This window comes from Podarcis pityusensis, assembly GCF_964106645.2.
Source record: "Podarcis pityusensis genome assembly, chromosome: 2".
NCBI lineage: Eukaryota > Metazoa > Chordata > Lepidosauria > Squamata > Lacertidae > Podarcis > Podarcis pityusensis.
Genome location: NC_138029.1, coordinates 119,559,429 through 119,582,049, shown reverse-complemented (window position 1 = coordinate 119,582,049; position 22,621 = coordinate 119,559,429). Strand labels below are relative to the sequence as shown.

Below are 22,621 nucleotides of genomic sequence, written 5' to 3'. Positions count from 1 at the left end.
GTCATGCTGGGATGGGGAGAGTGGTGTGTGTGTGTGTGTGTGTGTGTGTGTGTGTGTGTCTTCAGGCCCTGGAGGCAAATTTGGCCCTCCAGTCCTCTCTGACCCTCAGGACTCTTCCCAGACTGCACCCCTCTGTGGAGATGCTGGTCCATGAGGGCAAATGGGGCACTGCCCCACCAGTGCCAGGTGGCCCCCACCTGCCTGCCTTTTTTCTTGCAACCAAGCCAAAGAGAACTGCTGTCTGTCGGTTTCCTCCTCTCAGTGTTGCCCCTTGCATAACTCAGCAGGTAGGAGGATGGGGGCAACCCTAGAATTGGTTTGCTCTGCCTGCCGCTGCCTCACTGGCGCCACCTACTGTTGGGCTCCTGGGCTTCTGCCCTATCAGCTGCAGTGGGCACCAGCCACCGTTGAAACTAGCCAACAGTCGAGAGGTGAAGCTTTCATTCAGTCCGCTTTTGCCCCAGGCCCCGCCCACCATTGGCATGTGGCCCCCGGAAGGCTGCCCAGAAGGGAATACGGCCCTTGGGCTCCCCACCCTGTAAAAGGGAAACATGCTTATCAGACCGTCTGCAAATGCATCAAAGGGTTAAAGTGACCGAGTGCTTGGTTTGCTAGAGGGGCCAAATAAAGTGCTGTGTTTTTTTTGGCTGGATGGAAAACACTCGAGGTTTTTTCCCTGTTGGGGGTGGGGTTTGGTTTTGAATTCGCCTGCTGCAAAAAACCCCAAAAACCAACAAAAAACAGGAGGAGGAAGGAAGGGGAAAAGATCTCAGTGCGTGGAGAGGTGAGTTGCAGGAGGGCAGAGGCGGATCTCCAAAGGTGGGGGGACAGAAGAAGATGAAGTGACTTTTTGGGGGGTGGGGGAAGGCAACGCATCTTCAGCCCCTGTGCTTTGATCACGGGAGGTCTAACTCTGACCCCAGCGAAATCTCTCGCGCTCATTTCCTTCCACATCAGAAAATGGATCCTCCACGCAGTAACGCTTTTCTTTTCGGGAAGGTGGAGGTGTTTTTGTTTTTGCAATGCCGGGAAATGGAGTATCGGGGGCGGGGGGAATAGATCTGGTCAGTGATTTTTCCTTTAAAAATGTTTAGGGGTACTCTCATTTTCCTACTCATAGTGAAATACTGCCCCTCAATGAGGCCAAACTTAGATTCACCAAATGTTTAGGGGGTATGCGTACCCCTGCGTAGCCTCATGAAAAAAACACTGGATCTGGTTCCATGGCGAGACACATCCCCAAAACACACACACACACACACACACACACATTGGAAGCTGTTTTATCATTGAGTCAGACCATTGGTCTGTCAAGCTCAAGGCCGCCTGCACTGACCAGCAGCAGCATTCCAGGGTTTTAGGTAGGAAGGAAGGTGTCTCTCCTGGGATTAGAACCCGGGACCTTCTCTGCTTCTAAACTGCGACCCCCTTCACAGCAAGGCAGCGCCTTCCGCACTCCATTCCATCCTTCCTCCCACCCTCCGCAACACTCTGCCAGCATTCCATGGCTACTGAGCATGCTCAGTTCTCCTGGGCTGTTTTTTTGGGGGGGGTTCCCCCCTTAAAGTCCCCCCCTACTTGGGGGTTTCCCTGAGGATACTCCGCTCTTGTGAGTGGGTGGCGCCAGCATTTTAAGCATGCTGTATTGCATGTCAGGGTTCCTACCCTCTTTTTTTAGCTTTTAATTGATTTTTTATTTTTACTTTTTTAATGCATGATTGTAAAAAGCAACAGCCTCAAAGCATTTGCATTAAAGATGAAATGATAAAATTAACACCAAGGAAAATGCATAGTGATAACGTAACATGTTCAAAAAGTTAAAATGGCAGTAGATAAAAAAGAGATTTAAGACTGGTGTCAACTTTCTAACTTCCTTAAGTTGCTTCGATACTTTCCGAGGGTAGAAAGTTAGGATAAATTTCTTTGGTGCACACACACCCTCAGCTCACCCATTCCAGGATACTCTATTCCGTTCCGCCTTCCGCTTGTGGTTTCACTCTCCCCCCCCCCCCCCCGCCTTTCATGGCCACTCCGAATGCTCAGTCTCTATTGAGATGTTTTCGGAAGATCTTCCCCGCCCCCTACTTTTGGGAACCTCTGAGTTTCCCCCAAGCCTGCTGATGGCTCATGTCTTTGGGTAGGTGGGCCAACTTTTGCCTCTCTAGGTCAGGCACATTCTGTGTGAACAACTAGCCCCGAGTCTTTCATATGCCTTGGACACTTATGCCCTGATAACAAAGGGTTTGTTGATCCAGCCTTTGTAGGGAAAGGATCCTGGCTCTGCAGTCTCCAGAGATACTGTGGCTGATTCCATTTCCGTGGGACCAGAGGCTGCAGGGTGGGTCAAACTCTATTTTTTTTTAAAATGATATTTATTAAGGTTTCAAAAGAAGGATACATAAACAAGAAAGAGAAAATTAGAAAAAAGAAAAATAGAAAATACAAAAAAAAAAAACAATTAAAAACAATTCCATCTTTTCATCACTTCTCTTTCATTTACTTGTTTCCCGGACCTCCTCATACCTCCCTTTTTTGTATTCCAGTTCAATTTATTAGTCCAGCAATTCCTTTCCCTCCTTTTTAATCCTGATCTTTAATCTTAATATATTATAGCATTAGGTTTTTACGTATTAAAAATCCAATTTTCCATATTCTTTTATACCATTACAGCTAGAAACCACTTAACTTCAATCCAACATCATTCTAACATTCATTAATTTTACAATATTTCTGTAGGTAGTCTTTAAATTTCTTCCAATCTTCTTCCACCGACTCCTCTCCCTGGTCTCGGATTCTGCCAGTCATTTCCGCCAATTCCATGTAGTCCATCATTTTCATCTGCCATTCCTCCAGTGTGGGTAGGTCTTGTGTCTTCCAATGCTTTGCAATAAGTATTCTTGCTGCTGTTGTAGCATACATAAAGAAAGTTCTGTCCTTCTTTAACACCGATTGGCCGACTATGCCCAGGAGGAAGGCCTCTGGTTTCTTCAAGAAGGTATATTTAAATACCTGTTTTAATTCATTATAAATCATCTCCCAGAAAACCTTAATCCTTGGGCACGTCCACCAAAGGTGAAAGAATGTACCTTCAGTTTCTTTACATTTCCAACATTTATTATCGGGCAAATGGTAGATTTTTGCAAGCTTGACTGGGGTTATGTACCACCTGTATATCATTTTCATAATATTCTCTCTTAAGGCATTGCATGCCGTAAACTTCATACCTGTGGTCCACAACTGTAACTCTAAGCCAGGGGTTAGCAAACTTTTTCAGCAGGGGGCTGGTCCACTGTCCCTCAGACCTTGTGGGGGGCCACACTATATTTTTTTTGGGGGGGGAATGAATGAATTCCTATGTCCCACAAATAACCCAGAGATGCATTTTAAATAAAAGCACACATTCTACTCATGTAAAAACACGCTGATTCCCGGACTGTCCATGGGCCAGATTTAGAAGGTGATTGGGCCGGATCTGGCCCCCAGGCCTTACTTTTCTCCTTCTCCCATTGGCTCTGGGAATATGAGAGGATTATGGGAAAGTGAAGGCAGCCATCTTGCAAAGGCTGCACCTACTATGGAGCTCCTTGCCTTCTGCCAAAGCAGCCACAACAGCCAATATTGTATATATTTTGGTTTTAATCTAGAGAAGCTTCTATACAAGAGTTTAACTCTGGGATGAGATGGAGGAGCAAGCGAGTCGTAGCCAAAAGGCCATCTTGCAAAGTGTCAGAGAAGCTCCTGACGTCCTCCAGGCTGTGATTATCGGAGAAGATCTGCAGAAAATACCAGAAATTCGGATCAAGGAGGAACCAAGCGATGGGCAGCTGCAGCGCTGGGAAACCCAGTGGCAGGACTTCCTGAAGAAAGTGGAGGCTTCTCAGTTAGGCTGGGCACCTCAGCTGGAGGAGCCGATCCCCTGGGACGACGCCAAAGCCTTCTTCGCCTCCTTCGAGCAAGTGGCCCAAGCCTGCCGGTGGCCCAAGGAAGAGTGGGTGGCCCGACTCCTGCCGGCCCTCAGGGGAGAAGCCGAGCAGGCCTTTAGTGGGCTGGAGGCCAGAGACAGAGAGGATTATGGGAAAGTGAAGGCGGCCATCTTGCAAAGGGACGCCATCGGTAGAGAGAAACTGCGCCAACACTTCCGGGGCTTCTGCTACCAGGAGGCTGAAGGGCCCAGAGGAGCCTACACCCGGCTGCAGGAGCTTTGCTCCCGGTGGCTGAAGGTGGAGAGGCACACCAAGGAGCAGATCCTGGAGCTGCTGATCCTGGAGCAGTTCCTGACCATCCTTCCACCGGAGATCCAGAGCAGGGTGAGGGAGTGCGGCCCGGAGACCTGCTCCCAGGCGGTGGCCCTGGCCGAGGACTTCCTCCAGGGGCAGCAGCAGACCAAGAGATGGGAAGTGCAGGTGAGAGTGTTTCATCCTTATACAAACAGCAAGCGGTGGGGACCATTGATGGCCTAAGGGCCACATTCCCTTCTGGGGGGCCACATGTTTGTTTGTATAAGAAGCTGCAAGTCAGCTATGAGAGAATTGAAGGTTCCTACACATACAACCAGACAAGCAAGAGAGAGCGTTGCAGTTCAAAGACGCATTTCATCCAGGAGGGAGGAAACGGAGGAGGGGGTATGGTCTGAGAAGAGTCCTGAGGGCGAAGGTGAGAGACCTGGAGGGCCACAGGCTTGTGGGAACGTTTATATAATTTAGCAGAGTTTAAACGATCTCCTGTTTGAGTTTATGCAGCGACAAGTGGGTTGCTAACTCGTTTGAGTCCTATCAGTAATTATACTTTCCTGGTTGATAATCCCTTTCAGTCCCTCTTAAAGGAAACACACATGAATCTGAATCATATTAACATAAACTATTGTACTATCCAGGGATGCGGGTGGCGCTGTGGGTTAAACCACAGAGCCTAGGGCTTGCCGATCAGAAGGTCGGCAGTTTGAATCCCTGCGACGGGGTGAGCTCCCGTTGCTCGGTCCCTGCTCCTGCCAACCTACCAGTTCGAAAGCACATCAAAGTGCAAGTAGATAAATAGGTACCACTCCGGCAAGAAGGTAAACGGCGTTTCCGTGCACTGCTCTGGTTCGCCAGAAGCGGCTTAGTCATGCTGGCCACATGACCCAGAAGCTGTACGCCCGCTCCCTTGGCCAATAAAGCGAGATGAGCACCGCAACCCCAGAGTCGTCTGTGACTGGACTTAATGGTCAGGGGTCCCTTTACTTAATATCAGATTCATTCAGGTTTACAGAGTTGTTCCTGAAGGCAGGCTTAGGTTACATAACAGATAAAACATATATAGTGGTACTTCGGGTTACAGACACTTCAGGTTACAGACGCTTCAGGTTACAGACTCCGCTAACCCAGAAATAGTACCTGTGGGTTAAGAACTTTGCTTCAGGATGAGAACAGAAACCGTGCAGCGATGGCACAACGCCAGCAGGAGGCCCCATTAGCTAAAGTGATGCTTCAGGTTAAGAACAGTTTCAGGTTAAGAAAAGACCTCCAGAACGAATTAAGTTCTTAATCCAGAACGAATTAAGTTCTTAAGGCTCTGTGGTTTAGACCACAGCACTACCCGCATCCCTTTCTGGTACTTGTACTTTCTGGTACTTGTACCTCAGCATATATTCCTGTTTCCCTGCTCTTAAAAAAGGATCCTTGTTTCTTTTTCAGGAGCTGGCAAAGTTTGAGGAGATGGTGGTGTGCTCTGTAAAGACTGAACCATCTCCCTCCAGCCCTGTGGAGGTGAAGAAAACCAAGCAAGATCTGGGTGCTGGGGTGCTGGGTAAGCCTAATTTCTCCTGCTCCTGGATTCCGGGAACCACTGTGTGAAATTTAGCTTTAATATTTTAAGAAGTGTCCGGACAAAACTTAACTGAAGTATATAGTGGAAGATTTTCTTTTTTTAATTGTGTTGTTTGATCACTGATGTGTTTGTGGCCATGGGCTCCTTTGGGAGCGAGGTTAGAGGTGGAATAACTAATTTGATGAAAGATAAGTTGAGAGCATTTCAGGAGTTCTGCCTAGAGTTATATTCAGCAGGTAACAATTCTATGGGGAAGATGAAAGAATATATCGAGACACACTGAGAGATAAAGCTAGAAAGTAGAGATAGAGAGATTATGGAACAACCAATTTCAGAAAAAGAAATAGAGAAATTTATAGGGAAGCTAAAAGGGGGGGAAACCCCAGGAGCAGATGGATTGGGAACAGAATAAAGTATTAAAAAATATATTGATTCCTAAAATAAAAGTATTATATAATTCAGTAATAGAGGGTGAAAGGATCCTTCCATCGTGGGAACAATCAATAATTATCTTAATTCCAAAACCAGGAAAAGATTTGAAGGACCCAGGATCATAGGCCGATATTCCTAATAAATCAAGATGCTAAAAAAAAGTGGAATAAAAAATATATATTCTGCGGTCAGTTCTGTTAATTTGGTTCCCCACCACCACCTTTTTTTATATTCTGAAAGGCTATGTGCAGCTGAGCAAAGGTGGAGAGAAAATTCTGGAGTCTTCTGAGCCTGAGGCGCTCCATGGGAGAGCAACTGTGACCGTTTCCCTGGCTGAGGAGGTGGGCAAAACAGGCAGGAGCCAACATACCCCAAAGAGGCAGCAAAGAAACCGCCAGAGGAATCGGGCCGGAGGATCCGTTCCTGGGGTAGCAGACGAGGCCCTTGGCAAACGCCCCTCAAGGCCTAAAGAACAGCCCTGCGCAATTCCAGAGGGAGGTTTCGGCAAAGACTCCAGGCTTGGCCAACTTGAAAGAACCCAAAATGGCGGGGGACAGGTTCAGGACGCCGGGGAGAGCCCTCTTCTGAGACCTGAGAAGTCGCGCATGTGCTCTTTCTGCGGGAAAGCCTTCTGCGAGATCGCCCACATGAGGGCCACACACTTTGAGAAGAAGCCCTTCCAGTGCTCGGCGTGCGCAAAGTGCTTCAGCCGCAACTCGCTGCTCCTCAAGCACGAGAGGACGCACGACGGGGAGAAGCCGTACCCCTGCTCCACGTGCGGGAAGAGCTTCGTGTACAGCTGGAACCTCATTAAGCACAAGAAGAAGCACACGGGCGAGAAGCCCCACAAGTGCTCGGCGTGCGGGAAAACCTTCTTCGAGCGCTCGGACCTCGTGCGGCACGAGAGGACTCACACGGGAGAGAAGCCCTACAGATGCTCCCACTGCTGGAGGCGATTCAGCCAGCAGTGGCTCCTGATGAAACATGAGAAAACCCACATGGCATAGAAACCTCCACAGGGCGAGGAAATGATATCTGAAGGGGCTTCCTCCTTCCCTGTGCACCTTTGGGTGCTGACCTTGGTAGCTCCACACCCTCAGAGGTTTTTGAGTGGAGGGCGGTGGCTCCGAAGAGGGTTTTCTCTCTGACATCCCTAAGCTGCAGAGTTCCCCCACTGGGGGGGTTGTGTCTGAGGACACGATTACATAGCTTTTGCCGCTCGACGGAGACACCCCTTTTTTTCTATGGCTTTCAGCTTCCGATATTTTTATATATAAATAGATACAGGATCCAGCTTTCTCTCTTCACGGGAATTTACTTCAACTGATTTTGAAATGTGTGTTTCTCAGGCGAGAACCAGCAAACCAGCAATGGGGAACCTTCGGCCCAGACGGGAGGCGTTGTAGATAGGCCAGCAGGAGGTTTGCAGGCCCCTGCCAATTGCCTGATCGTTGGAGCCCCAACACTGCTGGCGGTTGTGGCTCAGCAAACACAGGCAACACATCTCTGGCAATGCTACTGTCTGCTGGAACAGAGCAAGGGGAATCTCTCGCCTTTCAGTTCTTGCTGGACCCCCAACTCCCATCATCCCTGACCACATGACACGCTGGCTGCCAGAGCTGATGGGAGTTGGAGTCCATCTGGAGGGTCACAAATTCCCTCTGCCCTAGGAAAGTTTGGGAACTTGGTGAGGGTTGAAGTGTCCAGCTCTGAGCCCATAATGCAAACGATGAAACCGTTCCCCATCTCGGATCAATATTGAATGTATTGTCCAAGGACCAACTTCCTTTTTCTATTCTTCCTTTTCTTTGTTTTGTTCCTCCCTCCCTCCCTGTTCTACCTCTGCTGGGAGAGCCACAGACCCATTGCACTGGGTAGGTAGTAGCTCTGAACGTTATTCCAGAACGTTGAGCAGCATAGAACGGCTGGGGAAATCATGGGGGGTTAGGGCACTTTCAACCAGATGGGCTGGAGGCTCATTTCGTTTCCGTTTCCTACGGAAGCTGAGCGAGGAGTCGCCCAGAGTCGAAGCAGCTGAGAAGGGGGGCGAAGGAGGGGTTGACTTGGGTGGGAGTCACCTTACGAGATCGTTTAATTCTCATCGCATTCATTTCGGATTTCGGGTTACTGGGATCTCCCCCCGCCCCGCCCCCCATACAATCGCCCCTCAAATAAATTGTTTATTCTGGGTGATTATCGGTGAAATTCCTGCTAAAAGGACTTGGACTTTTACCCTATCCCACAGGTTCGCAGTGCTGTTAGTACACCAATACCGCGACAGCGCTTGAGGGGAGTTTTTGAGACTCTGCTGCCTGTTTTCACATCCTGCTATTGCCTTAGAAAGCTGGCGCTGGACCGGGCAACGCACCTTTCCTGTAAATGTCATTTGCTCTTAAGCGTGTGCAGAGTGCCTTCTCTTTCCATTGAGTATGTACCATCATATTTATCGCTGTTCCTGTGAAGGAGTTTGCACCGCTGACTTAGTACCACTTCCTGATCTCCATGGTGTTTATGTCACTTTTACCAGTGATTTTTGTAAGCTACTCCGGTGTCCCTTTAAGCTAAACAGCAACATACAAATGCTTTAATGTAAAAAAATGGCATTCCAGTGCAGGTATCACATCTCCCGATGGTGATTTTTTCAAGCACAGATGGAACCATTAGTTGTGCAGTAACAGTGCAAAATGGAATGGAGTTTCTAATCTACAACATTAAAATATCATTAAATATTTTCAAAAGGATAAGAAGTAAAATAAAGAAATGGTCCAATTCCGTGTAACTGAGGACTGAATAAATTATCACTGTAGATTTAAACAGGGCAGCAAATAGATCAGTTTCCCGCTCTCTCTGGTGTTCAACACCTGATTTTATGAGATTGAAACAAGTGCTTGTATGATATGTTAGCATACAAACAAAAAATATTGAGATGTCTTTCTTGTGACTCCTGAATCTCAGGTTGATTTTATCATGGGGAAAAAAAAATATTTAAAAAACCTAGATGGGCTGGAGGGGATTTTTGGAAGGGAGAGGCAGGCATTCAAATTGCTTTGATGAGTCACTTCACTTTGGGTGAGTCTGTTCATTATTATGCCACTATTTTTAATGAGTTATTTATATATATAAGGGACGCGGGTGGCGCTGTGGTCTAAACCACAGAGCCTAGGGCTTGCCAATCAGAAGGTCGGCGGTTCGAATCCCCGCAACGGGGTGAGCTCCCGTTGCTTGGTCCCTGCTCCTGCCAACCTAGCAGTTCAAAAGCACGCCAGTGCAAGTAGATAAATAGGTACCACTCCGGCAGGAAGGTAAATGGCGTTTCCATGCACTGCTCTGGTTTCGGTGTTCTGTTGTGCCAGAAGCGGCTTAGTCATGCTGGCCACATGACCCAGAAAAACTGTGGACAAACGCTGGCTCCCTTGGCCTGTAAAGCGAGATGAGCACCGCAGCCCCAGGGTCGCCTGCGACTGGACTTAACCATCCAGGAGTCCTTTACCTTTACCTTTTTTATGTATATGATCACTGAGATTATTTCCATTGTGTTTTACTGCTCATGGTGTACTGTAGACCAATGATTCTCCACCCACCCATTACTAATCCTCCGTTGAGCACTGTATATCAATAAAATATTTAATTTGCTTCAGCTAGTTTGGAGTCTGTTGTCTTTGTCACTGGTTCAGCTGAGGTGCATAGTGAACCCAGATTAACCCAAGAATGTGGTGGAGTCTGCAAAAAAGATGGACCAGGTATCTTCCACAGCCGATAGCCAAACACATTTAAGCTGGAAAGAGTTCTGTGGCAAACTAAAAATCCTGAACACCAACTTGAGAATGGATCAGGAGCTGTAGTCATATTTCAGTTGTGCTGCAGTGACAAATTCTCCTTCCCAGTTTACCCCCACCATGCCAAAGTGGAAAACTCAGTGTCTGCAAGTTTTAGCATGATGGGAGATAAAAATGTCTCCATTTGTTTTCTCCATGCTATGCTTACACCTCTTTCATGTCCCCTCTTACTTGCCTTTTCCCTGAATTAAAATGTCCCCAATTTTCTAATGTTTCCTCATAGCAGAGCTGCTCCATCCTCTTGATCAATTTTAAAATGCATTTTTTTAAAATACAAAAACTGCAGCAGCAAGCTTAATCCCCAAAGAGGCACTTCCCTCTCTTGCACATGATGGAAAACCTGCCTGCATCATCAAAAAAAAAAAAAAACTGGCAATCTCAGTGCCCCCTGCCTGAAAAAAAACAGGCAAAACCTACACACCTAAAAACAAAATCTGGGCAAAAAAAGTTGTTGTAAAGTGCCCCAAGTAGTAGTAGTAGTCATATTTCTATGCTGCCTATCTGACTGAGTTGCCCCAGCGATTCTGGGTGGCTTCCAGCAATTTATAAAACCACAGTAAAGCATTACACATTAAAAACTTCCCTATACTGTACAGCATTAATTCTAGGCTTTGGTGGTCTTTGACAGCAGTCACAAAATTAAAAGATGCCGGCTTCTTGGGAGAAAAGCGATGACAAACCTAGACAGCATCTTAAAAAGCAGAGACATCACCTTGCCAACTAAGGTCCGTATAGTAAAAGCTATGGTTTTCCCAGTAGTGATGTATGGAAGTGAGAGCTGGACCATAAAGAAGGCTGATCGCCGAAGAATTGATGCTTTTGAATTATAGTGCTGGAGGAGACTGCAAGAAGATCAAACCTATCCATTCTTAAGGAAATCAGCCGTGAGTGCTCACTGGAAGGACAGATCCTGAAGCTGAGGCTCCAGTACTTTGGCCACCTCATGAGAAGAGAAGACTCCCTGGAAAAGACCCTGATGTTGGGAAAGATGGAGGGCACAAGGAGAAGGGGACGACAGAGGACAAGATGGTGGGACAGTGTTCTCGAAGCTACCAGCATGAGTTTGACCCAACTGCGGGAGGCAGTGGAAGACAGGAGTGCCTGGCGTGCTCTGGTCCATGGGGTCACGAAGAGTCGGACACGACTAAACGACTAAACAACAACAACAAAGCCCAATCCCTGCTCAGTGCAGGATCCCAGACAGATAGATGTAAAACCTAGGATGGAAACGCAGAACAACTTAGTGGAAGAGCATAATCTTTGAATGCAGACGTTTCAATACTCAGCATCTCCATAGGGCTGAAAGCGCCACCCCGCCTGAAACCCAGGACAGCACTGCCAGTCAGTGCAGACGTCCTGATCTGACTCGGAAGAAGGCAGGTTCCTCTGTTGCTCCGGCTCCCAGTGAAACACTTCCAAGGGAGGACAGCTCCTCCCAGATTTTCTTCCCCGGCAATCTGCCCTTTCCCCGCGATTCCCACCCATTTGGCTCCAGCCTTGCTGCAGCTGAGCCGCAGGAAGCCAGCCTGTTCTCAGAATTTAAGAACTGTAGAAAGGGACCCGAGGGTCATCTAGTCTGACCCTATTGCTCCCACCTCTATACTGCGGGGGGCTGGACTAGATGGCCCCTGGGGACCCCTCCCAAAAGTCTTACGATTCTCTGATTCTGCGCAAGAGGCCCCTTCGCGACGTCCCTGCCAGCCATAGGGGGGAAATGACGTTTCCCGGAGCAAGAGCTCAAAAGGGGTTAAACCAACCGAGCTTTGCTTCCTAGAAAAGACAGCAGAGAGAGGGGGGGGGTGAGATGAGGGGGGGGAGCAGGCAAAGGGTCTTTTCCTGTCGTGGGAGGAGGGGGCGCCTGGGAAGATCCTTTTTCCCTGCAAGAAGAAGAAAGTGTGTGCACCATGGAGGGGTGAGCATGGAGGGGCTGCAGGGAGAGGGGGCGGAGGAGGAAGTGGGGAAGGGGTTCAGGAGGAAAGGGGCACCCCCATAGCTCCCCCCTCCCCACCCTTTGGATCCTGGCACAGCAGGATTCTTCCCACTCAGCTCCGTCTAGATCTGGAAAAGGAGGCAGGACCCCTCTATGGAAGGAAGGAAATATATAGGTACAGATGCAGATCTATGCATACCTAGGTAAAGTGGGTTCTAGCATTGTATTGTCAACACTGGCTGGCAGCAGCTCTCCAGGGTTTCCGGTAGGGGGAATTCCCATTCATTATCAACATTCAGGAGATAGATAGATAGATAGATAGATAGATAGATCCTCTTGAATATGGTATACAGTGCTTTTTTTCTTTAAAAATGTTAAGGGGTACACTCATTTTGACTCCAGAAAATCACCATTTTATAGTTCAAATCAGGAAAAATACAGTAAACGGACAAGAGTACATAGATTCACAAAATGTTTAGGGGTATGCCTGCATCCCCCCAGAAAAAAGCACTCTGTGTGTGTGTGTGTGTGTACCCGAAACGTTCCTGTTCACCCAGGCATTTGATGGCTGAAAAGATGCTGCTCCTCACAGCCTTGAAATTATTATCATATATATATATATATGTATATGTGTGTGTATATATATATATATATATATATTCCGTGAGGGTGGCTCACATGTGACTCTTTAAAAGTATTTTAGGTGTGCTTAGGTTGGTTTCTTTAGATGCTCAAAACGTTTTGATTGTTATCTTGGATTGTTTGCTCCTGTTTGTGGCCCCGGGCTCCTTTGAGAGGAAAGGCGGAAATTTACTACATACAAAGAAGAAAAAGGGCCAGGGACCACGACATTTTCACTGGCGTATGGTTGCAAAGGCTTCGTGGACACTGTTTATCCCCCCCCCCCAAAAAAATCCTGGGAATGTAGTTGCATAGCTACAGTTCCCAGCACTCCTAAGAAACTACAGTTCCCAAGATTCTTGAGGGGAAGACATGTGCTTTAAATGTATGGTGTGGACTTAGTCTCTCCCTTATTAATAGGTGATAGTATTAAAACTACAAAAGAGTAAAAAAATGCAGATTTTTTCAGTATAACTCGCATGCAGTTACCATTTTTTAGCATACGCAAGTGGCTGCAATATTAGAGCTTTCTCTTGTGAATTCATTTTCTCTTTTGTTTCTACCCTTTTCATTCTCTAGGCAGAAGCTCAGGATGCCTATCGATTTGTTCTAGGGTTGTCCGTAACGTGCCCTTACGTTTGTGAAGCCACTCGAGAATGAAAATGGGGAATCAAGACACCACAGGCGACACGTTGCAGGAGGCGCCAGGGAGAAAAGGGAAAAGCGCAGGTTTCCTCCAGGATGGGAGCATCAAGGAATTCTTGCATAGGTTTCCAGGAGGGCAAGTGAAGCAGGAGCCAGGCGAGGAGCCGACAGAAGCCCCATGGCAGGAGCTCCTGAAGAAAATGGAGTTGCCTCGGTCCGAGTGGGAGAAGCCACAGTTGCCCGAGGAGCCGTTGGACGACGCAAAGTCTTTCCTGGCCTCTTTCGAACGAGTGGCCAAAACCTGCCGGTGGCCCAGGGAAGAATGGGCGGCCCAAATCCTGCCAGCCCTCACGGGAGATGCTGAGCAGGACTTCAGTGGGCTGGAAGGCAAAGACAAAGAGGATTATGGGAAAGTGAAGGCGGCCATCTTGAGAGCGGAGGCCAAGAAGAGGGAAGAGCAACGTCAACGTTTCAGATGCTTCTGCTACCAGGAGGCCGAGGGGCCCAGAGGGACGTACCTACGGCTCCGGGGACTTTGCTACGGGTGGCTGAAGGTGGAGAGGCTCTCAAAGGAGCAGATCCTGGAGCTGCTGATCTTGGAGCAGTTCCTGGTCATTCTGCCGCCCGAGATGCAGAACTGGGTCAAAGAACAAGGCCCACAGGCTTGTCCCCAGGCGGTGTCGCTCGCAGAGGATTTCCTGCTGAGGCCAGGAGAGGCCAAGGGGCAGGAGAAACAGGTGACACCCATGGGTTGCAATCTTTGTGTGCGGCATAGAGCTATTTTTTAAATATTTCTTACTACGACATTACTACTGCCATGGTCAAAGGCAGTATGTTTCTGAATACCAGTTGCTTGAAGCCACAAGTCATGCTTGGGGGCTTTCCTTGGGGGTGTCTGGCTAGCCATTGTGATAACAGGATAGAATCAAAGAATCACAGAATTTTATTTTTATTTTATTTTTTTTATTCAAAATTATAACAAGACATATTATCCAAAAACATATCCTTATTCCCCCCCCATTTTTCCTCCCTCCCCCCTCCCACACAGAACTCCCACCCCCCGACTTCCCTCAGTTCCAAGTCTTTGGTTTCTTTAATAATGCTGTTTTCTGCATGTTACAAAGTTGTATAGCTCCTCAAACTATTTAGCTGATTATTATCAGTAAAAAAATTGTGAATGTTTATTCAAAACCTGCCAAGGAGTCCAGTTCGCTTTGTTGCGTCTTCAAATACTTTGTGAAAGGTTCCCATTCAACCTTAAAGTCACAGTTATCCTTGTCCCGTAGCTTATATGTCAATTTTGCCAGTTCTGCATAGTCCATCAATTTTTCTTGCCATGATTCTTTAGTTGGGGTTTCTTCAGTCTTCCATCCTTGTGCTACCAGAACTCTTGCGGCCGTTGTCGCATACATCACAGAATTTTAGAGCTGGAAGTGACTACGTGGGTCATCTAGTCCAGCCTCCTGAAATACAGGAATCGTATGCCCTACGTCAGGACTTGAACCCACAACCCTGAGATTAAGAGTCTCATGCTCTACTGACTGAGCTATTTAAGGATGACGGACTAGAGGGGTTACTGACATCCTGAACTTATTCAGAAGGGTTTCTTAGTTACGTTTAATTGCATTCCCCCAAGGTCAGCCAGTGAGCTTCATCACTGAGTGACGATTTGAAGTCTGGTCCTAGTCCAACACTCTAACCCAGTGTTTTCCAAACTTGAGTCTCCAGCTGTTTTTGGACTACAATTCCCATCATTCCTTGCCACTGGTCTTGCTAGCTAGGGACGATGGGAGTTGTAGTCCAAAAATAGTTGGCGACTCAAGTTTGGAAAACACTGCCAAGCAACGGTGGCTTTGACCCTTAGGTGAATTTCCTTTTTCATCAATATGGAGCCCCATGGCTTGAAATATCTGTTTTGATTGACAGGAGTCCCTGAAGATGGTCGAGTCTCCTCACTCAGGCTGGAAAATGCCACAGTGGTCAGAGGAGCCCGCGCCATGGGATGACATGAAGGCCTTCCTGGCCTCCTTTGAGCAAGTGGCCCAAGCCTGCCGGTGGCCCCCGGAAGAATGGGCAGCCCGGCTCCTGCCTGTCTTCAGAGGAGAAGCCGAGAGGACCTTTAGCAGCCTGGAGGCCGGAGACAAAGGGGATTATGGGAAGGTGAAGGCAGCCATTTTGCGACAGGACACCATCAGGAGGGAGAAGAACCGCCAACACTTCAGGCACTTCTGCTACCAGGAGGCCGAGGGGCCGAGAGGGGCTTACTGTAGACTCCAGAAACTTTGTAGAGGGTGGCTGGCGGTCGAAGGACACACCAAGGAGCAGATCCTGGATCTGCTGGTCCTGGAGCAGTTCCTGGCTGTCCTGCAGCCGGAGATGCAGAGCTGGGTCAGGGGACAGGACCCGGAGACCTGCTCCCAGGCGGTGGCCCTGGCCGAGGAGTTCCTGCTGAGGCGGCAAGAGGCCGAGAGAGAGGAGAAACAGGTGAAACTATTTCCCTATGTGCGACACAGGGCCAGGGATGAGAGAGAAGTATAGCTTGAGGTTGCTGATGGACTGCGCCTTGTGCCTCATTTTCCTTGGCTGTAATAATAATAATAGTAATAATAATAATAATAATAATAATAATAATATTTATACCTTGCCCATCTGGCTGGGCTTCCCCAGCCACTCTGGGCGGCTTCCAACAAAATATTAAAATACCATAATACATCAAACATTAAAAGCTTCCTTAAACAGGGCTGCCTTCAGATGTCTTCTAAAAGTCTGGTAGTTGGTGTCTTTGACATCTGGTGGGAGGGCGTTCCACAGGGCGGGTGCCACTACTGAGAAGGCCCTCTGCCTGGTTCCCTGTAACTTCTCTTCTCGCAGTGAGGAAACCACCAGAAGGCCCTTAGAGCTGGACCTCAGTGTCCGGGTAAAACGATGGGGGTGGAGACGCTCCTTCAGGTATACTGGGCTGAGGCCGTTTAGGGCTTTAAAGGTCAGCACCAACACTTTGAATTGTGCTCGGAAACGTACTGGGAGCCAATGTAGGTCTTTCAAGACCGGTGTTATGTGGCCTCGGCGTTATGTGGCCTCGGCGGCTGCTCCCACTCACCAGTCTAGCTGACACATTCTGGATTAGTTGTAGTTTCCGGGTCACCTTCAAAGGTAGCCCCACATAGAGCGCATTGCAAGTAGTCCAAGCGGGAGATAACTAGAGCATGCACCACTCTGGTGAGACAGTCTATGGGCAGGTAGGGTCTCAGCCTGCAAACCAGATGGAGCTGGTAAACAGCTGCCCTAGACACAGAATTGACCTGCACCTCCATGGACAGCTGTGAGTCCAAAATGACTCCCAGGCTACGCACCTGGTCCTTCAGGGGCACAGTTACCCCATTCAGGACCAGGGAGTCCTCCACACCCACCTGCCTCCTGTCCCCCCAAAACAGTACTTCTGTCTTGTCAGGATTCAATCTCAATCTGTTAGTCGCCATCCTTGAAGGCCAAGTTAGGTGCAATGTTTCTTGTGGAAGCACCCGACGTTTTTTGCGGAAGCACCCAAGTCTGAAAGGATTGCTCTTATTCTTACTCTTAAGCATAAATAAGAATAAAAGAAAATTATTATAAATTATTTTGGAGATGATATTTAATGCCAGTCAAATTAAATCAAATAAACAAGGAATATTCGGTTTTATGTTGGAGGGGATGCCAGGAAACCGGGAATTACGTTCACATGCGGTGGGGGTGTAAATATGTACATTTTTTTTGCCAAAGGGTGTTTAACAGAAATCACTGGGTTAAAGCTGACTGAAAGTCCAGAGGTAGCATTATCATCAATTTACAATGGAGTGGAAGGTTCGCAGGCTATGAAGGACTTGCTCACAAATTTATTGACAGCTGCATGCACTATTATAGCTAGGAAGTGGAAGGGGCAAGGTGAATATAAAATGGAAGAATGGTATGAAGAGGTGTGGGATATAGCTATTAATGATAAATGAACATGTGCCATTAAGGTAAGACGGGGAATACACAGGAGAAATGATTTTGAGGAGATATGGAAGGTGTTTGTAGAATTTGTACTGTTAAAACAGAAAGGGGTCAAACCATCGCAAGAGGTGTTGAAATTTTGGGAGGTTGGATAGTTCCAATGGAATGGTCTCGGTGGTGGGGTGCACATTTTTATTCTTATTTATTTAAGATTATTTCTTTATTAAAATAAAATTAAAAATTAAAAACAGGCTCCATAATGTAAAAAAAAAAAGAGGGATTGCTCTCTGCTGTTGCAGGTGGCATTGGAGGAGGAGGAGGAAGAAGATGCAAATTTCTCGGATGCAGGGCAATCTCCGTGGGACTCCGAAGAGGGCCACCTGTGTGTGGTAATCAAGCAGGAAGTTGAGGATGGAGAGGCCAGTCCGTGTGGTGAGGAGACATATGCCTTTCTTTGAGCTCGAGTCCTTGCCTCGAGGAGCTCAGCTGAGGCTCCTCCATATTCCCAGGTCCCTGATGGGCCTCTAGTCTGATCCAGCAGCCCTTTTCTAACATCCTTTTCCCGTTGCCAGTTCTGAATGGCTAAGATTCAACTGCCCATATAGAATATCCTATTATTATTATTATTATTATTATTATTATTATTATTATCTGAGGGTGTTAGCACTACCAACAGGGCTCCATTTTCTGCTCGCAGCACACAAGAGGGTCTGTAGGGAAAGAGGTAGTCTAGTCAATGTTATTCTTTCAAGAATAGTGGGAAAGTATACAACAACAACAACAATTTATTATTTATACTCCACCCATCTGGCTGGGTTTCCCCATCCACTCCCAACAGAATATTAAAAACACGATAAAACTTCAAACATTAAAAACTTCCCTAAACAGGGCTGCCTTCAGATGTCTTCTAAAAGTCAAGATAGTTGTTTATTTCCTTGACATCTGACAGGAGGGCGTTCCACAGGGCAGGCGCCACCACCAAGAAGGCCCTCTGCCTGGTTCCTTGGGCTTCACTTCTCACAGTGAGGGAACCACCAGAAGGCCCTCAGTGCTGGATCTCAGTGTCCGGGCTGAATGATTTTATTTCTACTTTTTTATTTATTTCTACTATATATTTTGGAAAGTTGTTTATCCTCTACCGATCTGGACACATTTGGATATCACAGCCAAATTTTGCGCAAAATTCCTGCAAGGACAGAGCAGGGTGTTGTGCATGGACACCATCTTGAATCAAGATGGCGGGCTGAACCTTTCAAAATGGCACCTTCGGCATTTCTGAGCAATGCCGGGTACATAGGCTTCTGGTAAATAAAAATAAAATAAGATTCAACTGCCAATCCAGTCAGGCTGTGTTACATGGAGTTGGGGCAGCGGCATCTTTTCCTCGTCTCCACTTCTCTGCCCACTTATCTGGGAGTAAGTCCTACTGAACGCAACAGGTCTGAGTAGACATGTACAAGACTGCACCCTTAATTTGGTTTTAGGCACTACTTGAATACTCTCAGCTTTTTATTCCATTGTTGTTTGTTGTTGTTTCTCGGGCTGTGCGCACACCATACATTTAAAACTCATTTCCCCCTCTCCAAATCACCCTGGGAACTGTAGTTTGTATCTCTCGCAGAGCTACAATTCACAGCACCCTTCGCAAACTACAGTTCCTGTGTGCTTCATTGTATTTCATGTTTTGCCACTGCTTTCTGCCTTGAGCTCTCTTGGCAGAAGAAAAGATGAGATACAAAAGTTTTAAATTAATAAAATGAAGGCATTTCTCTTCCTCCAAAGAAGACTGGGCTGTGAAAGGAATCGTGGTGGAGGAAGGCCTCGAGGTGGAAGGCAGTCTGAGGTGCTCTCCAGGAGGATTTCAAGAGCTGGCTGAGAGTTGTTTATTTGTTTATATCTTTCTAAAAGCAATGATACCGCTTAGCAGAATAAAAATCTCTAAGCAGGTTATGTAGGGATCTCCATTGTTGTGTTTACTGGGCACACGGCACCTTCGAGCCGCCGCTCACCTCGCCACCCTCTTTCCCACTTCCTCCCAGGCTGAGAAAAGAGATTTAAACCTCTTCACCCATCCCAGTCCCATTTGATATTTTCACGACTGCAAGCCAAACTGGTGGGTTCAGGGGGCAGGGCAGGCCCCTGTGCTGAGCATTACCCACCTCTGGTACCAGCCAATAAAAGTTGGTACGGGTGGGAAATTTGTGGCCTTCGAGAAATGGTTGGGTTTGGCCTCCCATCAACCCAGTATAGCCAAAAGGGAAATAATGGGTCTAATAACTGTTCCAGGTAACCAGTACTTCCACTGGGTAAGATTTCTCTCTTTCTCCCACCAGTAGATATGTGCAAGACTGAAAATGAGGAGGAACCAAGCGAAGCGTCTGTGGAAAGATTTGAGGATGCCGCGAATACGTGCCCCGTGTGTGGGAAAAACTTCAGCTGCAAATCGGACCTTAACAGACATCAGAGAACTCACACAGGAGAGAAACCATTTCGATGCTTTGAGTGCGGAAAGAGCTTCAGTCGGGGCGACTACCTTATTTTGCACCAAAGGCTTCACAGAGGGGAGAAACCCTATAAGTGCTCAGAGTGCGGGAAGGGCTTCTATCGAAGCACACGCCTTATTTCACATAAGAGAATCCACCTAGCAGAGAAGCTGTATAAATGCTCCGGCTGCAGCAAGAGCTTCTGTGACCAGTCCAGACTTATGCAACATAAGAGGACGCAGCACTCAAGCGAGAGGCCGTATAAATGTTCAGAGTGCGGAAAGAGCTTCATTCGGAAAGCACACCTTACTAGACATCAAAGAATCCACACAGGCAAGGTACTATACAAATGCTTAGAGTGTGACAGGAGCTTCAGTTGTAGCAAGCATCTTATTTCACACCAAAGAATCCACACTGGAGAGAAGCCGCATAAATGCCCAGCGTGTGGGAAGAGCTTTAATTTCAGCGGGAACCTTACTTCACACCTGAGAATGCATACAGGAGAGAAACCATTTGAATGCTCCGAGTGCGGGAAGACTTTCAGTCGGAGTGCCCACCTCACCTTACATCAGAGAACCCACACGGGGGAGAAGCCATACAGCTGCTTGGAGTGCGGAAAGAGCTTCAGTCAGAGCAGCAACCTTACTTCCCACCAGAGAATCCACACAGGGGAGAAGCCTTATAAATGCTCAGTGTGTGACAAGAGCTTTGGCCGGGGTGACTCTCTTATTTCCCATCAAAAAACCCACGTGGCAGAAACCATATAAGTGCCCAGAGTGTGGAAAGAGCTTTTTGCCAAAAGCACGCACCTTATTTCACACAAGAAAATTCACAGACGAGGGAGGAACCGCAGGAAAAATGCTGTGCCGTCAACGCTTGGAACTGGGAAACGGCTTTGGCAAAAAGACAACTCTTGCTACACCACAAAGAATACACAACTCTGAAAACCATCTGCTTGTTCTCATTTGCTCCACTGAAACATACATAGTGAATAAAATTAGAAAAGGTTTATCAACGGATATAACCTTTATTATAGTGTTGAGCAGAGCTTTCCAGACTTTTCACGTTGGTGACACACTTTTTAGACATGCATCCTTTCGTGACACAGTAATTCAGTTTTGCTAGCAAACCGGAGGTTAAACTAACCCCTTTCCAGCCCCGGGAGGTGTGTGGGGAACGTTTGTGCAACACAACTACACACCACAGCTGACTCACTGAAATATCGCAACACACAGTTTGGAAAGCTCTGGTACAGAGAGAGACAGGACTAGTTTTTGCCTTTCCCAAGGTCTCTTGGAAGCCAAAGAGACACTATATTGCGGCCTAAAGTGATTTGAATTGGGTCATCTGAAATCCTTAGTTGGGGGGCAAGCCTTCAGTTGACTGTCCAAACTAGATTTGGGCCTTCTGTCCTGGAAACTGAGAACACTGTCATGGAACAAGGAGGCATATCTACAGTTACTGAGGGTAGGGTGGGCAGGGACCAATATTACAAAGTTCAGGTACCTTTGTGAAAGAGCTTCGCAAGTACGGCACATTAAACAGGTTTTAACAAAGTACGATTAGCCTTGTTCTTGTTGATAGCTGTTAGTGTGGTGGTCTGAAGAGTCTACAGGTTTGGGAGGCTCATAAAGGTGAGCTCCCATTGCTCTGTCCCAGCTCCTGCCAAGCTAGCAGTTTGAAAGCACACCAGTGCAAACAGATAAATAGGTACCACTGCGGCGGGAAGTAAACGGCATTTTCATGTACTCTGGTTTCTGTCTTGGTGTTCCATTAAGCCAGAAGCAGTTTAGTCCTGCTGGCCACATGACCCAGAAAGCTGTCTGTGGACAAACGCCGGCTCCCTCAGCCTGAAAGCGAGATGATCACCACAACCCCATAGTCGCCTTTGACTGGACTTAACCATCCTGGGGTCCTTTACCTTTACGAATCCTTGGAATATCGAGGTAGGAAAAGACTCCTGGAGAGAATTTCTCGAGAGCCACAATCTCTCATAACATTGTCCTTGATGAGTCTGGAGAACTCGAAAGCTTCGTTATGTTTCGTGACATTTTTGGTTGGTCCTAATAAAAAAGTTTCGCTCAGCTGTGGATTTTGGAGTTTTCTCCCAAACAGAAATTATTTCTCTTACCTTCATTCCTACATTTTCATTTCCCCCACCCCCCACCCAGGATCCTGTTTCTGTCTTGGTGTTGTCTGGTAACATCTGGTAGGCAACCATTCCCTGTCCCTGACTTAAAAGTGTGGCATAGGATGTGATGTGGAATACCTCTGATGAGACCCTGGAGAGCAGCTGCCAGTCAGAGTTGCCATCACTAGGCTAGATGGAGCAATGGCCTGGCTCTGTGTAAGGCAGCGGCAGATGTAACACGCCATATGCACCATCCATTTAAATTCTATTCATCAGCGTGCCACTTTAACTCAGGAGGAGTTAAAAACGATTAGCAACCCTATAAGCAAAAATAAAGGAGGCAGAAAGGGCAGGAAAATCAGTTTGGAAGGTTGTAGGACTAACTTAGGCACACTAATTCCAATGGGTCTACTCTTAAGTAGAAGTTAGTTGGCTGCCACCCAGGCTGGAGACTGCCCCAGTGCCATTGACATTTTAGGCATTGGCCTAAAAATTGGCCTTTAAAACACCATGATAAGGATTTTTTAAAAGAAATACTTTATTTCAATTTTTAAAACAGTATTATTATACTTTCACATCGGACTCCCTCCCCCCCCCCCCCCGGTTTCCAATTTCCCCCTATTTTTCTAATCCATTTTATCTCGTTTTTTACCTTAACTCAGTTATCAGTGTTGCAACAATCCCACTAACATTTTTAAGTATACACAGTGGTCTTTAAGATATTCTATAAACTTTTTCCACTCTTGACTGAATTTCTTGTCGTCTT

General features: G+C 47.2%; 1 protein-coding gene and 1 long non-coding RNA gene across 2 annotated transcripts in view; one reads left to right on the top strand and one right to left on the bottom strand.

Moving 5' to 3' along the window:
* Positions 1 to 22,621, bottom strand: part of LOC308470219 — a 149,715-nt gene that overhangs the window by 42,671 nt on the left and 84,423 nt on the right. The gene's annotated exons all lie outside the window — the stretch shown is intronic.
* On the top strand, positions 9 to 21,808 carry LOC308471811 (uncharacterized protein). The gene is made up of 8 exons (XM_080996098.1): positions 9 to 784; positions 3,645 to 4,403; positions 5,673 to 5,784; positions 6,478 to 7,238; positions 13,323 to 14,006; positions 15,196 to 15,753; positions 17,541 to 17,673; positions 19,575 to 21,808. Exons 2-8 carry the CDS (start codon positions 3,681 to 3,683, stop codon positions 20,489 to 20,491), a joined length of 3,888 nt encoding a protein of 1,295 aa, XP_080852224.1. The 5' UTR covers positions 9 to 784; positions 3,645 to 3,680; the 3' UTR covers positions 20,492 to 21,808.